We start from the raw sequence: 21,059 nt of genomic DNA on the forward strand, positions 1-21,059 counted from the left end.
TGCCTCACGGCGGCTGCAGGCGCTTCCTCCCTCCCCTCACGCCGCACCCAGCCCGCAGCCTGCCCGGGGGACGCGGATGGGCCACGGCCCGGCCACCGCGCTCCCGCCGCCGAGGGGATGGCGGAGCGCTCCCCACCGCCCCTCAGGCGCCCGCCCCGCCCCCGCGCCCGCCTCCGCGGGGACGCGCCTGGCGGCGGGAGCGGGGGGCGGGGGCCCGACTCCCAAGCCACGCCTCTCTGCCAGCGAGCCCCACCCCGTCCCGCGACCGACAGCCCGGCCCCTGCGCACGCGCGGTGCCCTTTGGCCCGCTGCAGAGCGTCTTGCGATTGAGGCCCGCTGGCGGGTGGAACCATTCTCCATCAGTTTGGGGGGGGAAGTGGGAAAATGTGCTTCTGGATGGTGGGAGAAGTTACCCTGTTTGCATTCGCGGAGCCTCCCTTTTATTAAATTACTGTTTCAGTCCGACAAAAGCCTCGTTGTTTTTGTTACTGGGGGGGGGAGGAAGCCCTGTCCGGGCTGGCAGCCTATCGTCTTCCCCCCCTTCGTTGGTCACCGGTCCATCCCAAGATGGAGGCCGCAGCGCGGCGGTGCTGACTCCCGGCCGGCGTGAGAGCGAGCAGGACCGGGGGTGCCGGGGGGGCGGCTGTAGCGGCTCCCCTCGCCGGCGGGCAGCGCGCACTGCCCGGGCGCCATGGTGAGGAGGCGGCCGGTCGGCCGGCCCCCGTCGCTGACAGCTAACCGTCGCGTCCGTCCGTCCGTTCTCCCCCGGCGTTTGGGCTGACATCGGGCCGTCTCCGCAGCGCGGTTTGGAGGGGAGAAGCGCCACCCTCTGCTTGCGGGGCTGTCGGGGAATTTTTCCCCGGCTCGGGGGGGGGGGAGTGTGCCCCGGCAGCCCCTGACCCGCGGCGGAGAAGCCGCGGTGAGGGGCGGCCTGCCTGCCCTGCGGCCTAGGCTGGCCGGCGGGGAGCGGCTGAGGCGGCGTCCCGAGGCGCGGGGCCCAGGCCAGCGTGGGGGGCGCGGGGCCGCGTTCCCGCTCGGCTTCGTGCGGCCTCTCTGCGTGACAGGCGCTTCCCTTGTACCGTCAGCCACCTGCGAGTTTCTCTGTAGGGGCAGCACGCTGCCCGCTTCCAAAAACTTGACGTGTTTCCGTTTGTGGTGGCTCCAAGCGTAAGACTTTAAAGCACGGTTTAGGGTTTTTAACTTGGAACGTGTGGCGGCAGTTGATAGGCTCTGAACTTTGGTATGACGTGGTGTGTCATGTTGCATGCTTGAAGTTACCGGGCAGAGAAGATTGGTTAGATCTGTAGAGTAGTTTTGAAGTTGCATATATCTGTTATTTACCCATGTTGGTAGGTAAGTAAAGCCGGAAATGTTGATAGAAGTACTTCTCCAAGTCATGTGTGCGAACTTGTAGAAAAGGCTTTCACCCAGTTAAGAGTACTTCAGAGTTTTGTTGATCCAGAATGTTAGAGCTATTGTCAGTGTAATGGAGCAGTCAGTAGTTTTCGTGGTCGATACTGAATTGCTGGTGTAGGAACAGCTGTCTGAACAGTTTTGAAGAAGCTAGGTGTGTCTAGATCAATTTCCTTATGTCAGTTTCCTGTGTTTCTTGGCCAAAGTTTGTTTCAGATTTGAACCAGTGTTTAGAAAGTAGTTACTTAAAAATTCCTTTCTAGGATTATGTGTTAATGTGCATATGCTATAATCAAATATTTATTGCACCACTGTATTGCCGTTTTGCGGCTGAATACAGCTGCACGTGCTATTAGAACATATGGAATGGCTGCTGTGCACGTGGTGAGAAGAGTTAAGCTACCACTAGTCTCTTTTTGCTTTGTCTCTCAGTATATGTTTATAAGGCATTACCTTAAAAGGAATACAGGAGCACACTCCAGGCAAAAGCGTCTTTTTAGGTGCATTTAATATTTCATTTTTTATTATTGATTAACCAAATGTCCTTTTGCAGCCTCACAAGAAAAAGAAACCCTTCATAGAGAAGAAGAAAGCGGTAACATTTCACTTAGTGCACAGAAGTCAGAGGGATCCACTCGCTGCTGATGATTCTGCACCCCAGCGTGTTCTGCTGCCTACACAGAAGGTAAATGCTTGCTTTTAATATTGAAGTTCATTCAGATAAGAAGTGCTGCAGGAGAGAAAAGTGGGTATGCAATCCTACAATTCAAAAACATAGCCTGAGAAAAGGTAGGTTTTGGTCCAGCTTATTAAGAAGAAAGGGATGTTGTGGGGAAGTTGATACTTGTGAGTTACTGCCTGATGCGTTGAAGGGTGACTAACTGGCATTAGGGATATAAACATCTTAAAAAAAACAACAACAAAAATTGCCTGGCCCATCCCGAAAAAACAGGCTTTGTTAGTTATGCTGCTTATGGAAAAAGTTGTTTAGTGTCCTGCTCAGACAGCATCTGAACACTGAACTGGGTGGTTACGACATCCTAATTGGCTGTTTGTTAGTGTAATGAGAGGAGAGAGGACTACAAGGACTTTAGAATTCAGGCATTCTCAATAGATGTGTTACTTTTCTTTTTGCTAATAAGTTTTCAATGGACTTAAGTAGCTAAATGTATTTCTTTTTACAATTCCAAGGGGCATGAGGAGCAAAGGAGGGAAGAGCAGCGGAAGTATGGAGTCTTCTTTGATGATGACTATGACTATTTGCAGCATCTAAAAGAAGCCTCTGGTCCCTCTGAGCTTGTCCCTTCTGTGCGTGGACAGCAAAGCAGAATTGTTGTCACAAATGAGGGGCATGTAGAAGATGAAATTCAGCGCGTTCCAGTAAGTAGTATTTTTGCTAATAATAATCTTACGCTATTTTTTTGGAGTTTAGCATCCTGTAGGTTCATTAACCATATTCAACAAGTGTTATGACTGTGACCTATATATATAGGATCTTTTTCACCCACAGTCAGGCTTTCCTACTTCCTACAAGTAAAACCAAAAGTTGACAAGCCAAAATTTGTTGATGAATAGTATTTTGCTTGCACAGTATTAAAACACTTCATGTACCCGTGATAAGCTTTTCTTGACAGAGATAGCTTACAAAGGTATTTGAACAAGTCATGTTCTTCTGGGTTGGCAGTTGTTTTTAAGATTTTTAGAACTTTTGAATGCTCAGGGAGTTATGAGTATACTGGGTTGTGTTACCCCTACACTGTGTTTCTGAAGTGGAATGTAACAGAACCCAGAGGGAATAAAACTTTTCAGTTGCTGGCATAACTTGTGGAATTTCATGATGCTAGATCATGTTGGAATGGAAAAACAGTAAGTAATTTCAAGCAACAGTCGGTCACTTCTGAGGGAGTTTGGTTTAACCAAATACTGCAATTTTAGTCAAAACTGATTTTCATAGTCAGAAATACCTTTCAGGTACGGTTTGGCGATACTATATAAGATTTAAAGTTATTTTAGATGTGCGTGTTAGTAAGCTGTTAATAAGCCTGTCAATAAAGGGGTAATTTCAAATGTGTGTTAGTGTTCTCCAGAACAAAAAAAAAAGTCAGAAATTTCATTGTTCAACCATTCTCTAAAAAGCGTCAGAGATGCAAAAATACTGTCTCTCTACCTGCAGATTATTGACATGAGAATGAATGCTGCCAATACCTAGGTTTCATTGCATAACTTTGAAAATTTGCCATCAGTAAAGTAGCACTTGTCTTAACATTTAAATAGCACTCAGAGTTTCTTTTGGTCACATGGTTATCTGCACATTTTTGTTAATGTGGGCTGAAATGAGAAACTGAGGACAAGTATACTGTGATGGTTTTTTTGTTTCTTTTTCTAAGGCTCCATCTATTAAGTTGCCTTCCTCAGTATTTGCCACAGAGTTTGAAGAGGATGTAGGCTTGTTAAATAAAGCTGCTCCTGTTTCAGGTATCATTAAATCTCTTGCCTTTTTGTAACGTGAGCTGCCATCTAGGTACTAGATGGTAATTATGGCTTCAATTACAGTGTCATATTAGGTTTTGTTTAGAACAGGCTCAATAGTAGACATAAAGAATAATCTAGGAGACCTGTGTTTCAGTTTGATACCTATTTCTGTGATTCACTAATAATAGCTTTTTAGCTTTGCTGGGGGCATGGGAGCTCGGAATCCATGAGCTCTTACTGCTGTGTAGCAAATATAAACTAATAACAGGGGAAAACTGTAGATAATACTGTTGATTTATTGCTCCATCTGTTTGAATCCACTTCTGGAACTGGATTTTCACTCTTGGAATTTATGTTATTTTCAAATCCTGGGTGTTTTTTGCTTTCCTTCATTAGTATTATTTCAGTGTTACAGGCTGGAAGTACACTTTTGTTATGTATCTATGTTTGCACTGAACATTCACTTTACAACTATCTTAATACTTTATAATAGAAAGTAATTGTGGTAGTTCTCTCTGTCCTAGCAGAAGGATGCTAAAGACACTTCTGTTAATTGCAGTAGAGAAACACTTTCTGACTTTTTGTAATGTAGGGAATTTTAGTGGGGTGGGAGCTAGAGTTGGCAGTTGATCATACAGTACTTCGACTTAGAATATTGTAGAAGAAAAAATATCGAAGTAAAATGTATTAAAATACGTTTATGGAAGCTTAAGACCTCTGGGAAATGTGGTTTTTTTTTTTCTGGATGAGGAGAATTGACAAGAGGCTGGTGACTTGCCCTGGCTTGTATCAAATCTACAAATATTATTGAGGAATTTTGTGATTATTAGGTTTAATCTTTCCTTAGTGCAAATTAACAGTCTAGCTGGATTGGTTTTTATCTAGGAAAGTAGCTTTATAATGTTAGAGAAACTTATTTATGTTTTGGTGTTTGTTTTGTTTTTTTAACTTTCTAGGACCACGGCTAGATTTTGACCCTGATATTGTTGCAGCTCTTGATGATGATTTTGATTTTGACAATCCAGAAAATATCCTGGAAGATGATTTTGTTCTACAAGCAAATGAACCACAGAAAGGGTAGATAGAGTTTTGTAGAACTGTTTGTCATATGTAAATAGGAATGATGCTATTTATTATTTCATATGTTGTAGGAAGCAAGAATGGTTTCAAATTTCAAATTTAATACTTTGGTGTGTTAAAGGAAAAAAGTATTACCTTGTGTTTTGTGGGTGGTAGGTTACAAAATCAAATTTTGATGTGTTAATCCAAGAGATGGGTTTCATTTGTTACTTCGAGCTCATGGATTATATGTATTTGTTTACAGATGGAATGTATGGATTAATAGGATTCTTGAACATTACCATCTATCACATTCAAAATACGTCAGTAGTACTATTGATGAATGCTAACGGGTGTTTCCAGAACCTTTACAAATGCTTCATGTAATACGCCACTGCATATTATTTATTTAGGTTTTGGTATCACTCTCATCATTTTATGAACCACAAGAAATTTTGCTAGTTTTGATGTTCAAAAATGCAGCAGCTAGTATTTTTCTACTTTGATGTGTATAGCTGAATGTAAACATAACCTCATTCTCAGTGCACAGATGTGTGATCCAACAGTTATCAAAAATTTTCTTAGCTTTCAGACAAAAGTAGTATTATGCTGACTTTGGCAACACCGTTACTGCTAAACTTGTTTTTCTTTTACTGGCTTGAAAATAATAAGTTTTTATCTTTGCCTCTGAAGATTTAAATCTATTATTGCCAAATTGTTTCAGATAACCCAGCATTGGTCAGAGCTGTGGAAAGGTCCATGTATTATTCTAGAACTGTTTTATACTTCTGTTCAGGGGATCAGATGCTGAGGATCAAGATGAATGGGAAGATGTGGAGGATGACAGTGATGAAAAGGATAGTTACAGTAATGATAAAGACTATGATTCAGAAGGTCCTTTATCAGATGATGGGGTTAATGGACAGACAAAAGAATTTCTCTTTATGCAAGAAGAAACCAGGAGTCGTTTCACAGAATATTCTATGACATCTTCAGTAATGAGAAGGAATGAGCAGTTAACCCTGTTGGATGACAGATTTGAGAAGGTGAGGCAGCTCAAGAATGTAACTGTTAAACATAAGGGTGTGTTAAATGCTTCTTTGTCTTTTGATTCATCTCATAAGGTGGTATCCTGTATGCCTATGCAAATTCCTACTGCCTTCAGTAGTTAGAACATCAAACAGCTATTCTTTGCACATATTCTGCATTTAATATTGTCTGTGTTAAGAGGCTTGTGTTAAATAGGTCATAGTGTTAATTGCTATTAAAAGGCCTAACACTGATACACTTAAACAAAATTACTCCAGTCACTATAATGAGCGTTTGTAGTTGGCGTTACACTTTTATCTGAGGCTCAGTTCAACACAGCAAATCATGTACAAGTGCCTGGTAAAGACTCTCATCTTTCACCCTTTCTTCCCACTGTGCCAAGTATACATTAATGGTATGATATCAGAATGGTGGAAATATGGTGTAGCTTTTGTCCTGAGCAATGACAGCCTTTTTAATGTGCAGATTGAAATAATGCATCAGAATAAGAAGCATGTTCCAGAAGCTGATTTATGTATTATTAAAAGATAACTTTTTCACTCCTGTGCTGGAAGAATACTGACAGTAAGGAGGAAATCCTACTGCAGATGCGTTTGGCAGTTGTTCAACAAATGAGACGGGAGAGGAAAAAGGGGCAAATAGAAAAAAATGTGTAGGTCTTCTTTAAGCTATCAAGAAGTTGCATGACAAATGCTACCTGATTACAGATACCCACTTCTTTATTTTAGTTTTTTGAACAATTTGATGAAGATGAAATTGGAGCCTTGGATAATGTGGAGTTAGAAGGCTATATTAACACAGACAATGCTCGGCTGCAGGAAGTCCTGAATGATTACTACAAAGAGAAAGCAAAAAAGTATGTATTCCCAGAAGGACTGCTTCACATAAGTAGTTACGTAATCCTGTGTTTATATTGAAAGTTTGAGTATGTAGTTTCCAGTTCATGTACTCAAAGATTACATCCCACAGTAAAAGCAGCTACATATGAGTATTACCAATTTTTTTTTTATGTCACTGAGTGTCGATCTTAACTTATGAGATGATACAGTTAAGTGGAGGGATTTTGTTGGTTTATGTAAGATTATGCTCCTTTTGTATAATTGTATTGAATTTAGTGTAAGTAATTTCTAGAGACATTCTTCCTTTTCCTTTTTAGTGTAATTTGCCTTTCTCCTTATACCTTACATTTGTGTTTAACAGACTCTAGCCAAGTATATTCTGTCTCACTGGTATGCAGTTGATTCCACTATATACCTAGTTACATGACCATAAACTCGCAGGGGACTGTTGCATGGATCCCACTGTTTGGAGCACTGGAAAAAACAGTATTTATAAAGCAACCCCGTGTCAGTGTAAGACTGCATTTCCACACACTTTGTCTTGAAGCGGGTGATATTATCCCAAAGTTAAATGGCTAGATGTTCTCACATTAGTCTTGTGTTTCCTGATTGAAAGATACAGTACTGTGTCCATTGTAGTGAAAGATGACTGGTCAGTAGTAGAATACATAATCCCCTTTAGAGCTGCCTTGCTTACGGACTAAAAAGTAAAGCCTTTTCTCTTCCTGCCCTCCAGTCACAAATATTGTATACCACATACTTTTCAATTGCAGAAATACTGCTTTTGTTGACTTAATGTCTCTTGTCCTAATGTTTTAGTTTGTCTGGGGGCTGTTTACTTAAGGAAACTTTCCCGCAAATTTCATTGGGAATAGCTTTCTTTGGTTTGGGATTTTACTGAGGGGAGACTGGGTTTATGTATGTCCTAGTTTCAGCTGGGATAGAGTTAACTGTCGTCTTAGCAGCTGGTATGGTGCTATGTTTTGAGTTCAGTATGCGAAGAATGTTGATAACACTGATGTTTTCAGTTGTTGCTAAGTAATGTTTAGACTATGGTCAAGGATTTTTCAGCTTCTCATGCCCAGCCAGTGAGAAAGCTGGAGGGGCACAAGAAGTTGGCACGGGACACAGCCAGGGCAGCTGACCCAAACTGGCCAAAGGGCTATTCCATACCATGGGATGTCCCATCTAGTATAGGAACTGGGGGGAGTGGGGGCGGGGGGATCACCGCTCAGGGATTAACTGGGTGTTGATTGGCAGGTGGTGAGCAATTGCACTGTGCATCATTTGTACATTCCAATCCTTTCATTATTGCTGTTGTCATTTTAATAGTGTTATCATTATTAGTTTCTTCTTTTCTGTTCTATTAAACTGTTCTTATCTCAACCCATGAGTTTTGCTTCTTTTCCCAGTTTTCTCCCCCATCCCACTGGGGGCGGGGGGGGGCGAGTGAACGGCTGCGTGGTGCTTAGTTGCTGGCTGGGGTTAAACCACAAAAACGTAATTACACTTTTTCAAGAAAAGATAAACCTTATCTTTTTTTCTTTTCTGGACTTCTTCAAAGTTGTGTGAAATTGGATGCTCTTGAACCCTGTGAAGATTTAGACTCTCCTGTGAATGAAGAAAGTGAGGAGGAAAAGGAAGAAATAGTAGCTGTAGTTATTGAGGAACAAAAAGAAAAGTGGGATTGTGAATCCATTTTGAGTAAGTATTCTGGAGTTTGCTTGTTTGTTCCTAGGATTTCGAAGTAAATGATAGGTGATCTCAGAACTTTTCTAACAGTACTTTAGGTAAAATGGTTTATTCTTGTGGTGCACAACAGCAGGAATTTCCAAAGACTAAGTAGTAGTACAATTCATAATAAATTTACATATTTCTATTTGCAAGCCTTTCTTCACTGTTTTGTTTTTTTTTTGTGACCTAGGTACATATTCAAACTTATATAATCACCCAACACTTATTAAGGAGCCGTCAAAGGTAAAATCATTAAACTTACTCTGAATAACACCCTGGCCTGGGAAAACTTGAGACAAAAGTGATTGTTTCCTCAATGGATATCTGTTTTTAAAAGAAGGACAGAGCAGAAAAGAGGGTTGGGGAGGGTGTTAGCTTCTGGTATTACTTCTTCACTGAAGAAGGGTTTGGATATATTTTTCTTCTATTAGAAGGAAAGTTGAGTAAGCTCAAAATCATTGTAATAGCTAGGCAGAAATGTAGAGAGCAAGGAATTTACTTTCTTATTATCTGTGATATATCTTTGTGTAATCTATGTCTCACAACCACTTCTTAGATTTTTTTCTTGAAAATAGGCTACTTCCCTTCTATAGTTTGAAACAATTTATTCTAGTTCTTTGGCCTTCCAGAAATTCCCCAGTATTAGAGCACAGCTTGACATTCAAGATTTTGAAAGGAAACATTTGTCTTGAGAGCTTATAAAGCCTACTTAAGTTCTTCTTTTTCAGTAATATTTAAATAAAAGGGAGAATTTTTTTTCTTGTTCTGGGAGGCCATATTCTGTTCACAGGTGTGTTTCATTTCTTTGGGATTAATACCATTTTTCTGAGGGAAGAAAACAGTATGAGGAAACATGTTTATTACTGTTAAATCTGAATCTAATGTTTTTATACTGATAAGGCAGTGCAATGTGCACTTCTTGGAGAGAAAGTTAGGGACCATTAATACATATGCACTCTCTATTTTAGCCCAGACCAATAAAAATTTCCCAGAAGACTGGAATTCCTCTACATATCTTGCCTCAGAAGGGTCTTACTGCTAAGCAGATTGAACGCATGCAAATGATTAATAGCAGTGACCTGCCAAGGGCATCAACGCAGCCCCGTTCCAAAGATGAGAGCAAAGAGGATCGCAAAGCTAGAAAACAGGCTATAAGAGAGGAGCGAAAGGTACACTTTACTTTAAATAAAACCCTGCAAAAACATGTTATGTTATCTGAATTCTGTTTTATGAACATTTTTTTAAAGCTCACTTGTTTTTTGTGTCTGGAAATTAATGGGAAAAACTTGCTGGTCCCAAAGGACTAATTATTGCTTCTTTAAAGAAAAAAAAAATCTACTGGAAAGAAAGTTAAGCTCATAATTTTGTCATCCTAATTTCTGATATGGAAATCTGGGGTCTGTTATTGTGGCCACTATTACATATATAACTCTAATTTTCTTATTATCTAGGGAATCAAAGAAAACAGTTATGATGTTTCAGATCATGCAAAGTGAAAATTGTCTGAAAGAAATGTGGAAAATCTAGTTGGCCACAATGATATACGAGTTGTTTTATTTAGGAACAGAAATTGCCAGGAATTGCCAATTGCCAGAAGCTTGAGCTAATTAAAGATTATAATCCTGGTGGTATGCATATTAGTTTGACTACTAATAATTAGTGCCATAAATAATATTATTGTCCAGATTGCTGCTGTTTTCATGATCTAGAACTGTTAATTAGAATGATTTCTTTTTGCATGTTATGCCTATTTTGTAAATTTGTAATTATTCATATGCACAGGAACGCAGAATGGAGAAGAAAGCCAACAGGCTAGCCTTCAAATTGGAGAAAACGAGGCAAGAAAAAGAGTTGCTTAATCTGAAACAAAACGTTCAAGGACTGAAGCTGTCTTGATAAAACTGAGGAACTTACTGTGGAAACATTGTTGAGTTTTCATATTGAGAAGGGAACTGCTAACTCATACCTTTGCCAGTCATGCCTAAAGGGGGTTATTCAGATATTACTGTAACAAGAACCAGCAACTTGTCATTCTTTCTGAAATGAAGTTATACATAAAACAATGTATTAGTGATGTCTATTCTGTCATGAGTGACACGGCTACTGTTGCAAAGTTTCATTACAGTAGAAATGTTTTAAAATGATAAATTTTTCTTACAAGCTATCACTGCAAAAGTTTTATATATGTATTTGTTGAACGTATTCAGCAAATCAGCAGAATCCTACAGATTTAATCTGATTAGATTCTTCTATTAAATTATTTCAGTTTACAAAGCAATATATCCATTTATGTCTTCTCTCCCTTATACTGATGGTTAGATATAGTGACTTGGTATGGCACAGTTTTGCAAGTTGAGGAGTTTTCACCCACTCCTTAGTTCTTTTTGGGGTTGGTTATTTATTGTTTGGGTACTGTTACAAAAGATGTAGAATAACCATGCGATCTACATCTAGATTCACATCTAGATTAAGCCTTAATTGTTCAAGAGTCTGTGTCAACCAGATCAGTAGAAATTTTCTGTAAGATCCGAACAAGTTTCAAGGTTTTAATTTAGCTGGTATCAGTACTAGTCCTCTCATGTTCCACAGGCTTAAGAAGGGTCTGCCTGTGTCATAATTGTTAATTATGTAATTGCTGATGCATGGTAACTTGAATTGAGAGCTTTTGAGTAATGAAGGCTGACCATCTAGTACTCGTGACTCTTGACAACAGCGCAGAAGAAGAAATTTGAGAAGCCATTCTATTGGGATGAGTCAGATACCAGGAAAGGAGTTAAATGGAACATGTGAGTAATAGATGCTGTTCAGTGGTTTGGGTGGAATGTGATTTTGTGATTTACTGAAAAGGAAAATCTTTACTAAAGATAGTGCACATGTTGTTTACTAGTCCTTAACTCGTATGCTGTTGTACATGTTTAAAGTAACTAATCTCTGGCAAATAGTCCTTTCCTGACTTCTCATTGCTGATTCCATGATACTGTCCTGGCACATAAATTCCTTTAAAAAAAAAAAAAAAAAGGGAAAAAGAAAAAAAGCTGTACCAGTCAAAACCTTGAGGGGTTGAGAACAGAATTAGAGATGGGGGAGGCAGAGGAAAATGCTTGAAAGGAAGAGTATAGTCCAGCCTGAGCACAGGCACACAGAAAGGTGTTGCTTGGGAACACAAGTGGAAAGACATTTAAACAGAGGCAATAGAGTAAGAGTCAAAAAGGTTATAGAATTGTTTTCTTCCTCTGCACTTGTAATCAATGAAACACTGTAGTAACTTTATGCCTTGAGTATGGTAAAATCTGAAGGAAAAGGTAAGAAACAGTCACACATCTGCTCAGTAAGGCAAGAATTTCTTTTGTTTCAGCAAGAGCAGGTAAGGACCACTTAAATGAGAAGTCTCCCTCTCGTCGGTTACAATTCTCGTGAAAAAGGCTCTCTGTTGTTCAAGTTTCCCTACAAGCTGTTTTTGTTTAATACAAGTAATGGACTGTCATGGTTTAACCCCAGTCAGCAACTAAGCACCATGCAGCCTCTCACTCACTTCCCTCTCTCCCCCCACCCAGTGGGATGGGGGGGAGAATCGGAAGGAAAAAGGTAAAACTCGTGGGTTGAGATAAGAACTGTTTAATAGAACAGAAAGGAAGAAACTAATAAAGATAACAATAATAAAATGACAATAGTAATAATAAAAGAATTGGAATATACAAAACAAGTGATGCACAATGCAATTGCTCACCACTTGCAGACTGATGCCCGGTTAGTTCCCAAGCAGCGATTCCCCCCAGCCAACTCCCCCCAGTTTATATACTGGGCATGACGCCACATGGTATGGAATACCCCGTTGACCACTTTGGGTCAGCTGCCCTGGCTGTGTCCCCTCCCAACTTCTGCCTCTCCAGCCTTCTTGCTGGCTGGGCATGAGAAGCTGAAAAATCCTTGACTTCAGACTAAACAGGACTTAGCAACAACTGAAAACATCAGTGTGTTATCAGCATTCTTCTCATACTGAACCCAAGACATAACACTATACCAGCTACTAGGGAGACAATTAACTCTATCCCAGCTGAAAGCAGGCCATGTCCCTGCTCTGGAATGAGAACATGTGATTGCCATTGGAATCAGGCTTCAAACTACTTTCCATGTAACTTAAAAACCTATTTTTTTCAGAAAATTACTGATTTAAAAACAAAAAAATGCACATAAACTTGAATCTACAAGGTAAGATCATCTTGGAATGCTGTTTAAGCTCGTCATGGAAACATTCTGTCTTAAGAATGAAGATTGTGTTACACTTAAGTGTGCCACCTGCCACTTTCTGGAATAGCAATGGTTTTTACCCCGAGCCATTACTTTGCATCACTAGCTCCTGATGACTTACACACAGAATGGAATAAATCTGGGTGCAGATGGCCTGCTTTTGCTTCCCAGCCCCCCTCCCTGAATTTAGGCAGTGATGAACTTGAATACTCTTCCATCACCTCCTCACCCAACCGTGATGTCATTGTGAAAGGATATACCTGAGCAGTCATGTGGAAAACAAAAAGCTGTCCATCATAGTAAAGGAGAGCTTGTGCATCATAGGAGCAAGATAAATAAGGTAGGTTTGCAAAAGGGGGCCCTGGCACATGACTGTAGATGTCCCTTTCTGACAACAAAATACTGTTTCAGCAAGGGCTCAGTCCAAACGCTGACTCTGCTGTAGCCAAGCCATCCTGTACTGTGTAACTGAGGCTCTTGCATGGTTTGAATCTTACACAGCTGCCCAAAGTCAAGATCTGGCTCCTTGTACAACCTGTGGAAGACGTTTTGCACAAGATGTTCTGGTAAAACAAAACTTTTTTTTTCTCTTTTTAAATGTGAGTGTCAATGTGTTTAGCTGAAGGGCGTGGTGAGCACAGGGGAAGGAGGAGGTGGCTGCTAGTAGAGAAATGGGTTGAACATGTGTTTAAAAGAGCAAATGATCTAATAACCGCTTTCATTAGCGAACTTGATTAGAGAATTAATGAACGTGCACAGAAATATTGTGACTTAATCTGTAATCTTGCACAATCTGAATTTACCTGCTTGTCCAAAACCAGATGTTTACTACATATTGCATTTAAAATAACATATTATCTCTTGGTGAGACGTAAATTACTAACCTAAAGCTTCCTTTGTGTTCCAGGTTTCTAGGCAGAACTTGTTCTTTCAGGCTTCCTGGGAAAAATAGACTAATAAACCATCTGATAAGTAGTCCCTTTGACAGCATAATGCGGGCACCAGGCTCTGTTCCAAAGCCTGCTGAAGTGACTGAAAAGATTCCCCCTGACCTCCCTGATCCCTGGATTACAAACTAAATGGGTGGCTGGCACAACCCAGCTGTGGGGTGTTCCTGCAAGGGGGGGGGGGCTCTGCATGCACCCCTCCCCTCCTCAGTTTGCATTACTGATCCTGTGGCTCTGTGGTAGATCAGATCGTCCCTGCAATAAAACTAAAAACTGATTTAGGAAAAAAAAAAAAAAAGACAAGAAAAATACACTGGAAGCTGAGTGACTATGAGCACTGAGACTGAGGTGGAACTACCCTGTGTTAGTAGTTCCTTGTTTGGTATCTCAGACCAGATACATGAAGAACGTGATGGTTTAATCTAGCAAAATCGTTTGAAAAGACAGTTATCTATGTTTTGAGGACGGCAGGGAGTTTCTCGTCACTATTACTAGCGTGAGATACAAGTCCTGTAATGCCCTTCTGTGTCCCGATGATGCAGGACTGGTATCCTCTTCGGTGAGCAAGACACAGGTATCTGCTGCCCTCTTGGTCCTGCAAAGGAATCCTCCTCTCAAGTTTGCTGTCAAAAATGTCTAGAAACAGAAGTTAAGGATCTGAAGCAGTAGTACAAAAGAGAAGACGTAGCTTTGTCCTCACTTTCACAGTGTTCCTCACAAAGGGGATTGCCCATCCTGTTGCAGAAGACTGAGGTTGATGCTAAAATCTGAGACACTTCGGAATCTTAAAATCTCCTTTGTTGTGAGGCATAGCTCTTTGACAAATTCAGCGCTGGATATCTGTCTACCTAAAATTTCCCTGTGCTTTCAGCTGCAAGCGTTAGCCCTAGTTTTCCTTCCGAGTTGTCAGGTTAGCAGCTGCCCCCTTTCAGCCCAGGGCTGTCGCTGTTTCAGTGGTGTTGATGGGATGGACAGTGCTGCTGTTTGTCAGGGGAGCCCCTGGTCTGGAGTCCTTATCTAAACTCAAAGAACTAATAATGTAAATATCAGCCCCTTGAACAGTATCAGCCTGTTCTCCTTCTAAACCAAGAAAGAAAGAAAACCAAGCGTGGTGATGGTGGTGGGGAGTCCATCCAACGGAACTGTTCCTGTTCACAGACCCCGTCTGTTCTTCTCTGCAAGTCATTATTTGTGCTGGCCTCCAGCACATCCCTGAGCAAAACAAACTGGAAATGGCTTCTATTTATTTGTGTCAAACTGCAGCTGTACTTGGACAGCTTTTTAAAGTTTTGCTGAACTCCTTCAGGAGTTAAACTGAACCCGAAATAAATACTGCTTCAGCTCCCTGCTCCTCAACAGAAGTAATTTTAAAGCCTGAGTTAGGAAGCATCATTAACAAAGCATGACTTCAACACATAAATGACTGTTTTTCTTTGCATCCCAGCTGAGACACGGCCCAATATGCAAGAAAGTCTTCAACAAGAAGCGCAAGCCCTTCAGCTCTTTGAAACAGAGACTGCAGGGAACAGAAATCACCACTGTGAAGAAGCAGCCCCCGCAAAAGGTATCGTTAAAACTGAAGCATGTGTGTTATCTCCATATGAAGTCTTTCATTCAGTAACGCTATTGTTTCTTCCGAGGACAAAGCCTGGATGTTGTGGATGAGTCTCACATATGTGCTTGACTCCGTGCCAAATTCTTTCCTCCCCCTCCCTGTGCTGCTAGGGTTGGAGAGTATAAGAGAGCATTTCTCCATTCAGAAGCCAGACCAGTAGGTGTCATGACTACTCTGGGCACAGAAGTGTCTCTGCTCTTCTAGGAAATCTTCGTGTATGTATTTTAAAGACTATGTGTGTCTCTGGCAGCTTCCTTTTCACTTAAATCTGAAACAGAGCGTGATCCAAGATGGTTGGTGCGTGAATGCCGCAGGTTGAACATGAGACCTGTCAGTAGCCACAAATCTTCCACAGATGAAGCTATGAAGATTCACTGCTGTTGAACTCAAGGGTTTAAAAATTTATTTAAATTGAACTTATTTGCAGAGCTGGAGGGAAAGGGGCTTAAGGTTTTTCATGCATCGTTGGGGAGGGTTGGAATACACATGGACATGCATGTGTATAATTTTACCCAGAGATGCCAAATCACTGCTGATTTGGTATCCATGCAGACTGCTGTTCTAAAACGTCCTCTAAAATCAGTTGTGGAAAGAAACAGAAACATACAAAGGTTTAAACAAGAAGAGGAATCTGACAAGTGGAGGAGAAGGGAAGGCATCGGTCATAGTGTCTTTTCCATTCCCTCTTAAGTGCCCTTTGGTCTGCCAAGACCAGAGGGTTTTGCTGGAGTGCATTGTTTCTTATCCGTCTTCTGGGGCTGTCAATAGACAGCAAAGGGCTAAATCAGCTTCCCTATGCCTTTCAAAAAAAGCAAATTTCTTTTGTTTGGTAACGTTTTTCCTTTCCCTCAGAGGGGAAGAACCCTCACACTAAGATTTTTCTCTGTCCCTTGCAAGGGGGAAATACAGTTTGTGTTTTCCTTTATTTCCATTACAGAAACAGCCAGGGAAGAAATCTAACTGGAGGCAGCACCATGAAGATTTCATTAATGCTATTCAATCAGCCAAGCAGGTCACAAAAGCTCTGAAGGAAGGCCACCCTCTTCCACCTCCTCCCCCACCAAGCATCAATCCAGGTTTGTGGTCTACTTTATCTTACTACTGTTTTCATACTGATCTTTGGTAAAGCAGTGACCTCTTATTATCCACAGCTGGGCTTCAGTTTTGTATCCCCTGGCACAACACAATGCAAATATTAATTCCCTCCATACTCTTTAATTTTCAGCTGTATTTCTTGGCTTAAATTGAGTAGGAGTGCAATGCAGAGGTGGTGGGGAGGAAAACTAACTGTACCTTTTGAGTTTAAAGGCAGCAAGTTTGGGGTCTGATATTAGATGCTTTGGGAGGAGAGTTGGGATGCCTGTGTTCTAGCATAGGCTGTACCGCGGTATAACAGAGGGTGAAATAGATCCCCTCACCGTTCAAAAAAACTGTAGTGCCCATGGGCTTCTCCACTCCCTTGTGGTGGCTTTTCCACTCTCCCCTTCCCACCCAGCTGTGCAGGTAGGGAAAGTCATTTAGAAAAAGACATGTCTGGTTTCCTACTAATACCAGGTGTGGTCTCTGCACAGAGCTCCCTGTGTTAGAAGTTATGGATCCAAAAAGATGCACATGAAGCCAATATTTCTCACGATATGTGATTTATGAAACGTGGAAGCAAAGGGTCTCAGTGGAGCCTTGCCTGCGTTAGGAAGGCGGAGGGCAGGAGGGGGAAGGGGGGGCTCTCTGGGCTCACTTCCAGAGCAGGAATTCATAACTGATAGCAAAACCAGCTGCCGTGATTCCATTCTTCTAGATGACAGCGATGCAGTATAAGCAGCAGGACACATCTTCCTTCCTTGATTGGGGTCAAGCTCCTCTCTGAATTTCCACTGCTGAATCCTTTAATGACTCTGTTATTTCTTGTCCAACTCTGTCGACACTAAGAGCAGACCCCTCCCTTTCCTTCTCCCCCCTTAGAGGAAACGGAGCTGTGTAAGAGCAGCGGTAGTTGTGGAGAAAGGAATTGGAGAACGGCTTTTTAGGAAAGACAAATTGCTGAGGGGCCTAGTGAGGATATATATCCTATACTACAGGACTGGAGAGAAAGCACATAGATTATGGGGAGGAGAGAGAGAGAGATTCCCCTTCCCTGTCTTCCTCCTCCAAATAGAGTCCAGAGTTCCCTGTTCTCCCCTGAGTGCCAGGTCTCCCTGCCACCCCCAGGCCCTCCTCCTCCTCCTCCTCCTCCTCCTCCTCCTCCTCCTCCTCCTCCTCCTCTCCCCTGCATTCAGAACCATTCTGCCCACGCTGCTTGTCAGGAGTCAGCTTTTGGTGGCTGCTTGGGCCACCTTTTCTGGGCCATTACTGAGAGAAATGATTTGTAAAGATGCTGTATCTGTAATACTAGGATAAGGACACTTGGGCTGCTTTTGTAAAAGGCACTGGGCAGGGAGGAAGGATCTGAGAATGGCAAGGGCAGTGCGAGGGCTGAATGTGACTGCGTTGACCCTGAACACCAACCGCTCATTAAAACGAGTAGGACTGCACCAGCGATAAATGTCGCTGAATAGCTTTTAGGAGAATCAGGGCTGTGACGCTGTCATGAACAACTCTAGGAAGCACTCCTGTGTGTTCTTCACAATGCTGCTTCACAACCAGAAACCTGGTTCTTGGATGTGCCTTCAGCTGGCAGGGCACAACTTCTTCAGCAGTGTTTTGCCAAATAGCAATCTTAATGACCAATCTTCAAAAGTAGGCTTAAAATCATTGGTTTGGACTACTCTGGAAACTTTTAAATAATACTTTTTCTGCAGATTTGTTCATTGTGAGGTTGGGGGTGGGAATAGGACAAAGGTAATAAAACCTGCTTTTATTAATCCCAAGGGATTTATTTCTGAAAGCAGTTACTGTCTGCTGGGTTAGTACCATGAGCATGTATTTTAGGATCCCAAGTAATTTTCTAGCGGTGTTTTTTGTACTTCTCCTAAGTTTGTACTTTGAGAGGCGACGGGAACGCAACGTGGTCACCTGCTGATGGAGCCAGGTTTTGAACCACGTCTTGAGTGCTCCAGGAAAGCAGGGCAATTCTTCTCCTGTAGTGTATAAACTGTGACCCAAGTTGTTCCTTTCTTATGGTCAGACTATATTCAGTGTCCACACTGCTCACGGAGATTTAATGAGGCTGCAGCACAGAGGCACATGAAGTTTTGTGAAGAACAAGCTGCTCGCCGTGCCTTTGCTGCAAAGACCACTGGGCAGGCTTTGGTAAGCAAACAGTCACACTTGTCTTGTCGTGGGGGCAGATTTGCTAAACTGTGGTCTATGGTGAGTAAAGACCTATGTTAATATAAAACTTAAAGATTCCAGGGAAGTTGGTAAAATCTTAAGAAAAGATACATGTTGAATATCAGCTAGGAGTTCCAAGAAATTGGAGCCCTTTGTCTGATATAAAAAGTGACAGAATGCGATAGTACAAAAAAGTTGAACAAGAATTTCTTCAGACTCTTCTGCAATTGGATTCTGGGGTAACAATGGCTGTAGGGAAGCAGAAACCTGGCAGCATTTGCAATACATAAGAGAAAGCCCTTCCTGTTCATTAGGGCTCCCTGCTGTTGGCAGGTTTGCTGTTGCCTTCAAATGTATAGCTGATTTATTCCCTGGTCGCTAGACACAAGGCCAAAGGGCTACGCCCCTTTGGGCAATCAGATAAGTGGAGCTAATTGGTAGTCGCTTGAGTGACGTCCTACTTTATTACAGAAAAAAAAGATAATGTAAATGGTTCCTTTAGAAGAGTACTGATTTTCTTTCTTTCTTTTTTTTTTTTTTTTTAAGATGTTTGAAAATCTTACTACTCTTTTACCTATTTTGGGCAGGAAAAATGGCTTCCAGGTGGGAGGGGGTGCACTTTTTTCCTGTTCCTTCCTAGCACTGCTTCAACAGCAAGTTGGAGTTTTCACCAGGCTCTGTAAGCTCCTTGCTATTGTTGAGTGTGGATTGTGCAACTTCTTTTACTAGGGCAAGCAACCAGTGACTCAGAGAAAACCCCCAACCTTAACAACTGCTGTGTTACCGCTTCAGAAGAGAGTACAAGAAGGTGCCAATACAGACGAACCTAGGCCAGGTAAGGAGTTTATGTAGCCATATTTATCTTTTTCTTATAACAAACTCTGATGTATTTGAGGTGGGGGTGGCATTTTTAAAGCAGATTCTGGGCTTTGGAATCCAGTTTTCCGATAGAATAATAAAGTTTGAAATTTTTTTAATTCTTGTTTTGCAAGTCCAGGCCTTGACATGAAATCCTAAAGTCATTTCCGCATAAGTGTCAAAATTTTCCAGGTGGATGTTGCTGATGTTGAATGGCTTTCCAAGTCATTATCCTGATATGTCGTGCTGAGTGTATACACAGAGGTTTTCATGTGGGTCCTCAGGAGGGACTTCTTAGCCTTTTCAATTAGACGTCCTCCAACAGAAGTATCTATATATACCTAAAATATGCAGTCTGGGTGTGAGGTTCCTTCTGTCCCATAGAAGACTCTATAACCTTTGATTTTAAGATTTATTCCATCTTCTTTAAGTCCATTTAGATGAAGCATCGAGCTTTGTATGTTGTTTGTTCCATATGACTTTCCCCTTGTTTATTCAGCCTTAAAGCCGCATCCCTGAAAGAGTTCCCTCTAAGCGGGATACCATATAATATGTTTGCTAACACCCACTGCTACCGGTAATCATGACCCGTACTCAGTCTATGTTTAGAAGACATTTTAAAAAGTTATTTTAATGGTTATGTCTAGTATAACCTGTGAATGGTAATACATACTGCTCTTTGTATCAATATCTTTGATCCCTACATTTCTGGGCTTTATGTTGAATTTAGATAGGTTATAATTTTTTATGGCCAATATTATTTTTTTTTAAATGATCTACAGAGACCTCTCCAGGAATACTGCAGAAAACCATAAAGTCTTTGGGTGTATCTACTGGAAAAAAATCTTCAGGAGAGTCTGGGTAAGAAATATTTTTTTTTTATTTCAACATTATAACATAAAAGGACCTTGTTTGCTTTTGTGTATACACAATATCCTGTTGCAGTGTTTGCAGTATGAACTTCTTTGTATTAACTGAAGCAATCAATTGCACTGAAAACTTTCGCAGGGCTCCTTATGTCCCCAGCACAGCCTGCTGAGAATATTCATTTTGGTGTTAAATGTTCTTTGGTTTGGAGCAGTTCCATCTCGAGTAGGCAGTGACAGTGTTCTGCTGTTACAGGCATCCTGAGAGTTTCTGCTGCTTGATAATGCAAACCTCGCTAACAGGTCATGTGGTCTCACTACGTGCATCCATTATCTGAGTGAGGAAGATGCCAGCATTCGTTTCGGTAGTCACTGTCAGGGTGACAGCACGGAGGTTCTTCCTTCTCCTCAGTGTTTTACTTTCCCAGACCAAGATGTTTGGTTCTTCTGCTCTTCAGACCATGCAGTCGGTGCTGTTCCCATCTCGGGCCATGCAGAGCCATGTCAGAGCAGCAAGGCGGCCCTCCAGCCCCTGCCTAAGGTGGTTGTGGTGCTGTTGTGCAAGGGGATGGCTCAGACGTTCGCCATCTTGCACCCCTGTGAGATGCGTACGACTGCAGAATATGAGATCCTGGCAGGGAATATGGCCAAGACAGATTCCCTGTAGCTGGCAAGGTATCTTGAGCCTAGG

The 21,059-nt window shown here is 41.7% G+C and overlaps 2 protein-coding genes across 2 annotated transcripts; both read left to right on the forward strand.

The window, feature by feature from the left end:
• The first annotated feature begins 567 nt into the window (after positions 1-567).
• Positions 568-10,630, forward strand: LTV1 (LTV1 ribosome biogenesis factor). Its single transcript, XM_049800373.1, has 11 exons — positions 568-694; positions 1,967-2,098; positions 2,605-2,793; positions 3,801-3,888; positions 4,842-4,962; positions 5,741-5,990; positions 6,723-6,850; positions 8,398-8,537; positions 8,758-8,810; positions 9,536-9,736; positions 10,350-10,630. The coding sequence occupies exons 1-11, from the start codon at positions 692-694 to the stop codon at positions 10,461-10,463; spliced, it is 1,419 nt and encodes a 472-aa protein (XP_049656330.1). The 5' UTR covers positions 568-691; the 3' UTR covers positions 10,464-10,630.
• Positions 10,631-10,737: 107 nt separating this feature from the next.
• ZC2HC1B (zinc finger C2HC-type containing 1B) lies at positions 10,738-20,415 on the forward strand. Its single transcript, XM_049800375.1, has 7 exons — positions 10,738-11,353; positions 13,317-13,381; positions 15,207-15,326; positions 16,315-16,453; positions 18,499-18,623; positions 19,374-19,479; positions 20,285-20,415. Exons 1-7 carry the CDS (start codon positions 11,317-11,319, stop codon positions 20,365-20,367), a joined length of 675 nt encoding a protein of 224 aa, XP_049656332.1. The 5' UTR covers positions 10,738-11,316; the 3' UTR covers positions 20,368-20,415.
• Positions 20,416-21,059: the final 644 nt, after the last annotated feature.

This window comes from Accipiter gentilis, chromosome 5 (assembly GCF_929443795.1).
Source record: "Accipiter gentilis chromosome 5, bAccGen1.1, whole genome shotgun sequence".
Taxonomy (NCBI): Eukaryota; Metazoa; Chordata; class Aves; order Accipitriformes; family Accipitridae; genus Astur; species Astur gentilis.